The 5710-nt window shown below is 44.0% G+C and overlaps 1 protein-coding gene and 1 non-coding gene across 2 annotated transcripts; both read right to left on the bottom strand.

Annotated features, from left to right (window-relative positions):
* Window positions 1–1552: 1552 nt before the first annotated feature.
* rpl18a (ribosomal protein L18a) lies at window positions 1553–3915 on the bottom strand. The gene is made up of 3 exons (XM_034865580.1): window positions 3756–3915; window positions 3217–3326; window positions 1553–1688 (listed from the first exon to the last, which is right to left on the bottom strand). The coding sequence occupies exons 1-3, from the start codon at window positions 3805–3807 to the stop codon at window positions 1596–1598; spliced, it is 255 nt and encodes an 84-aa protein (XP_034721471.1). The 5' UTR covers window positions 3808–3915; the 3' UTR covers window positions 1553–1595.
* Window positions 3916–4433: 518 nt separating this feature from the next.
* On the bottom strand, window positions 4434–4565 carry LOC117940231. Its single transcript, XR_004655726.1, has one exon. It is a non-coding gene; the product is annotated as a small nucleolar RNA SNORA68 (small nucleolar RNA).
* Between the last annotated feature and the right edge of the window lie 1145 nt (window positions 4566–5710).

Consider the following 5710-nt stretch of genomic DNA (forward strand, 5'->3'; position numbering starts at 1 on the left):
ACATGTTGCATGTAATCTGATTACATGTTGCATGTAATCTGATTACATGTTGCATGTATTCTGATTACATGTGTACATTCACTCAGCTTCTCTTTCTTCTTCTTCCACTAATTAGCTTTCCAAACACCATCTCCCTTAAAGGGTTAATTGAATAATTGAGCCTAACAAGCAGAGCAAACACACACTGTCAGGCTCGTTAATGGGATTAACGAGCCGCACTTGAGTGTGTGTTGACGTTTCCGTCTTTAAAGCAACATCCTGTCCCCTAACGAGGTAACATACACACAGAGAGACACACACACAGTGAGACAGAGAGAGACACATACAGGTTTCCAGGCCACCGAAGAAGAGGACGCGTCAGCCCGTCTGGAGGAGCCAAGAGAGGAGACAACTGTAGTTAGTTACTAGTGTGTGTTCTACTGTGTGTTTATGTGCGTGTACTTGTGTGTGACCCGGTCACCTGAGTGACATCACTGACAGGTGATTGTACACACAGTTCTTTATCATATCTGATTATTTTTTCCCATCTTGTTGACGTGTCTGTGTTTTCTCTTCTGATATTTTCTGTTGGTTCTTCATCTCATGAGGAACATGGTGAAATCAATTTAAAACCCAACCTGTGACCTCTGTCTGCTGCTTCAGCCTCGTGGGATGGAGAACAGCACCACCACGTGGACAGATGGAGCAACAGCAGCCCCTCAGAGGTCAAACCCACACACACACAGTTACACACAATACCAGCACATAGACATGGAAAAACTACGCAAAACGTGGTGTGTCTCCTTGTGTGTGTAATTCCATGGGAGTATAGCTTGTGTTGTACCATAGTGTCTCGTTCTGATTGTTTAAAAAAAAAAATAACCCGATGCAAAATGACTGACGTTAACTCAAAATGACAAAGACAAAAAAATAGATGCAAAACCCCCAGAATAAGATACTAATGAGCCAAAATGACTACAAAGACACACACAAGATAAATAGATTCAAAACCCAGATGGGCTCTACTCAAAGCTCTATGACATCATACAGGAACCATTCACCATCACACACACACACACACACACACACTAACCAAGGCTGCCGTACAAGGTCCCACACACACGATAAACACCTGCTCAACAGATACACACATCTACACAACTGCTCATCAGATATACACACATCTACACACCTGCTCATCAGATATACACACATCTACACACCTGCTCATCAGATTTACACACATCTACACACCTGCTCATCAGATATACACACACACATCTAAACACCTGCTCATCAGATATACACACACATCTACACACCTGCTCATCAGAGACACCTGCTCGTCAGATACACACTCACATCTACACTCCGCTGGCACAGCATCGGGTTCAGAGTCTGGCCCAGGGACACCCAGACATGGGCCTGCAGGGGATTGAACCACCAACCTTCTACCACTGAGCCCCGGGACGTGTCCTTAGGTCCATCCCACCGCTGCCTTCAGTCCACACGTATGAACGTTGTATTTATGTAACAAACACAAAAATAAGACAATGACACCGGCTTTTTAGTTTTTTCTCCATTCGATTTATTTTCCCGCACAAAGTGAAACTGGTTTAGTAGAAGGTGTTGGGTCTCTTGGTGGTGAAGCGGGGCTTGTGCTGGCGGCGCAGGACGCGGTGGGGCAGGGGGAACTTGATCTTGGAGTCCTGACGGAGGAACCAGAGGAGAGTTAGTTAGTTCACACAGCGGACATCAACAGCAGCTCTGGTATCAACAGCCACACATACGGGACCGGTTCTGGAATGTTACAGTGACACATGCTATCCTGGGAATCCAGACCCAGATCTGGTAGGTTAAGGTCTTCCTCGGCTCGGCTACGGGGACACGGTTAACTAGCAGCATTACTCGAGGCCAGAGGACTCGCTGAGCTGATTCAAACGGAGCTCTCTGAGAACTCTGGATCTCCAGGGTATGCAAAAGGTGCATTCTCTTCCAAAATCTGATCTTACATTATGAAGACATTGCAACAACAGGGATGTGAATATTGGATTAAAAATAACATGCCAGAGCTCCAGGTTTTCACTGAGGGGGTTTAAGATCTCTTTATGATGCCATAAATACATAAAAACAGAAAAAGTCAATTGTCTCCATGTTTTTGTGTGTAATATTGAGTATAAGTCAGGCTGAGAGTGATATCTGAACACAGCCCTGTGTAGAGAACATGAGAAACCCTTTAAAGGTAAGGACTGGAGACATTTTGAAGACGACGGTCACATCGACATCAAACGTCCCCAGGTGATTACAGACATTAAAGGAACATTCTGGTGGATTTCAACATGTATTTCTGTTGTTTTAATGTGCCGGTGTGTCAGTAGAGAGATACATCGGTGCTGCTCCACCCAGATCTCCTCCTCTAGAGTCGGCACCAACAGGATTCAACAGGGCCCGTTACAAATGGGTTTAACCTCTGAACATGTCCAACATGTCATTAAAAGTGCAAATGTCTTTTCTGTGTTGTAGTTTGAAGACGGTCCCTAAGATCTGACTGGTCTGGGCACTTTTAATGACATGTTGGACATGTCATTAATGGGTTAAACCCATTTCTAACGGGCCTTGTTGAATCCTGTTGGTGCCGACTCTAGAGGAGGAGATCCGGGTGGAGCAGCATCGACTGGTTCCATCTGTCTCTCTAACAGACCTACATGTTAAAAATAACACAGCTACATGTTGAAAACAACCAGAATCGTCCTTTAAAACAATCCTTTTCGGTATTTCAAGTTTTCTGAATAATACAAATAGACAAAGCTCTGCACATCCACATAAGAATGTACTTTCATTCCTATAGCTAACACATCAACGTTTCCAGTGTGTTTGATTGTTTCTGTGCTCTATCTTTAAAGCTGTGAACTTTGCTCGTACATTTTATACTACAGCGTACTGTGGTATGGCAAGAAATCTTGACGCAAAATAGATATTTTTCTTCCACTACATGTACAAGTCCACTACTACAAAAACCAGGTTCTGGGCCTGCAGCGCCCCCCTTGGTTCTGTGCCTGTCGCCAGTTTCAGAACCGCCAGGTTTGGAGATGGAAGCTGAAAACCTGGAAGAGGAATCTGGCTTTTGGTCTGGCGGGTTTTAAACTGGAGCTGCCCGGCGTCGAGGCGGTCCAGAGAGAGACCCGCGTCTCTCTGTGTTTGTGTGTGTGTGTGTGTGTGTGTGTGAGAGAGACTCACGTGGAACTGCTTGATGGCGGGTCTGCGACACTTGTTGGCGGCGATGACCTGGACCTTCATGATCTGGATGGAGTGGGCGCGAGCACGATGGCGAGCTCCCATGTCTCGGTCTGAGGGACAGAAACCGGAGACGGTTCACACAACTCAGCATTTATATTCTAACAACAACCCCAAACATGGGACTGGGGCTGTGTGTGTGTGTGTGTGTGTGTGAGAGAGAGAGAGAGAGAGAGAGAGAGAGAGACTGTCTCTGTGTGTGAGAGTGTGTGTGTGTGTGCTTGATTGTAGAGCCTGTGTGTGTGTGTGTGTGTGCTTGATTGTAGAGCCTGTGTGTGTGTGTGTGTGTGTGTGTGTTTGATTGTAGAGCCTGTGTGTGTGTGTGTGTGTGTGTTTGATTGTAGAGCCTGTGTGTGTGTGTGTGTGTGTGTGTGTGTGTGCTTGATTGTAGAGCCTGTGCGTGCGTGTGTGTGTGTGTGTGTGAGAGCGTGTGTGTGTGTGTGTGTGTGTGTGAGAGCGTGTGTGTGTGTGTGTGTCCTCACAGCACTGCGTGACGGCTCCAGATGTGGTCAGGTCTCGGTACTCTCGGTACATGTTGTGTGTCCCGCTGCGAGAGTCGTAGCGCAGCCAGATCCCGAAGTTCTTCACCTTCAGGGGGGTTTTCTCGTGGACCTGAACGAGAAAAACAACAACACGTCAACAACAACAACACGTCGTCAACAACAACAACACGTCGTCAACAACAACAACACGTCGTCAACAACAACAGGACGTCAGTTTGTGCGCTGCAGCCTGCAGAGTGAAGTTCTCTAACCTGCAGCTGGTTGGACGAGTGTAAAGAAAGTCAGACAAACATACATAATAAAAAGGTTATTAAACGGGAGTTGTCCTCCGGGTCAGAAACTGACAAAAATCTGACATTCTGACCATTTTTCAGACGGTTAAGTGTTCACTAGCACCAGCTCTAACATCACTTCCTGAAATCCATGGTCAATAACCCTCATTTATATAGAATTATACCCAATATTAGAGTTAAAAAAACAGAAATGATGAGTTATTTTGACTAATAGTTCAGATCAGAGGAATGAAAGTGATCAGCTGTAAGGAATCCGATCCATTTTTTAATGGTGATTTGATTAAAAGACAAACTCATATTTAACATAAAGACATTTATTAAAGGGCCAGATTTGACCCGAGGACACCAGGAGGGTTAAACGAGGATTTGTTGACCCTTGGATTCACTTTCAACGGCACGGCAGCATCAGAGAAAGGCGACAAGGATCAGGTTTCTGTTTGCACACCAGACAGAACCACACCACTGACAGGACGTGGTCTTTGGGTTTGGGTGCAGGTGACAGCACAGACATTAAATAACGATGATGTAATGTTCTTACGCTCCGTTAACGCCAGCCAACAAGTAAAGAATGACTCGATATCAGATTCATCAGCTTCGTTTGTAGAGACCTTCATTCCACTAACTTCTCTCTTTTTACATTCTTGAGTTATGTTTTCCACTCTGTACATTTGGCTCTTGACGTGACATCTGGTAACTTTCAACACTGTTGAGTTGATCATTTTCCATGTGGAAGCGTAGGTTTTAATCCATTTACAGACAAATAAGCTTGCTACGGATTTAAGTCGTTTCCAACGAGTCCCAACTGAACTTCTCTAGCTGGAAAACGCAAAAAAAGGTTTTTATGCCTTAAAAGCGCCAAAGTTATGCTCATATACATAATTGGATTTTGAAGTTGTACCTCAAAACACACTTATGTTAAGTTTCCAAGTGTGTACATTGTGTGTGTGTGTGTGGAAGCACCAGAGCTACAAAATAACCCCAAATCCCTGAAAACGATTTTTCCATAACATGGGCCCGTTAACACCCTCGATATGACGTCGGTGCTGTTTAGAGTTTAGTTTGGAAAGAAGAGGCCCTGATACCTGATCCCCAGAGAGGCCCCAGGGACAGAGACACGGTTAAACATCACAACAAAGAAAACTCATATCCACGGCAACAGACTTAATAACTGATCACTTTAACACTCGGGTCGTCTTCCTGTCAAAAATTTAAAATAAATCAACACTTTTGTTGACGTTGTTTTATCAATGTTTGACCTTTTGATATTTTCAACACTACGTAACACTAACTTATTAACTTTAGTTTTACAGTTATTTTTGGAATTTATGGTCAATAAACCTCATTTATAGGAAATTATACCTAATGTTTGAGTTAGAAAAGCAGAAATTAGGAATTATTGAGACTAAAATTAAAGGAATGGATGTTGATGATAATCACAGACTGGAATATGTCAACTTTTACTCAATACTATTTCAAAAACACTTCCATTTGTTTTACAATGCTATAAAATTGAATAAGACGCCCCAAAATTAGGGCAACATGAGGGCAACATGAAGGCAACATGAAGGCAACATGAAGACAACATGAGGGCAACATGAAGACAACATGAGGGCAACATGAGGGCAACATGAGGGCAACATG

The sequence above is a fragment of the Etheostoma cragini genome, unplaced genomic scaffold (assembly GCF_013103735.1).
Source record: "Etheostoma cragini isolate CJK2018 unplaced genomic scaffold, CSU_Ecrag_1.0 ScbMSFa_1995, whole genome shotgun sequence".
Classification (NCBI taxonomy): domain Eukaryota; kingdom Metazoa; phylum Chordata; class Actinopteri; order Perciformes; family Percidae; genus Etheostoma; species Etheostoma cragini.

Coding starts and splice junctions, on each gene's coding strand:
- rpl18a (XM_034865580.1), bottom strand. CDS start 3,807: ATGTACCGAGAGTACCGAGACCTGACCACATCTGGAGCCGTCACGCAG. Junction 3,327..3,755: donor TGGAGCCGTCACGCAGTGCT/GTGAGGACACAC, acceptor TCTGTCCCTCAG/ACCGAGACATGGGAGCTCGC. Junction 1,689..3,216: donor CCGCCATCAAGCAGTTCCAC/GTGAGTCTCTCT, acceptor TTCCTCCGTCAG/GACTCCAAGATCAAGTTCCC.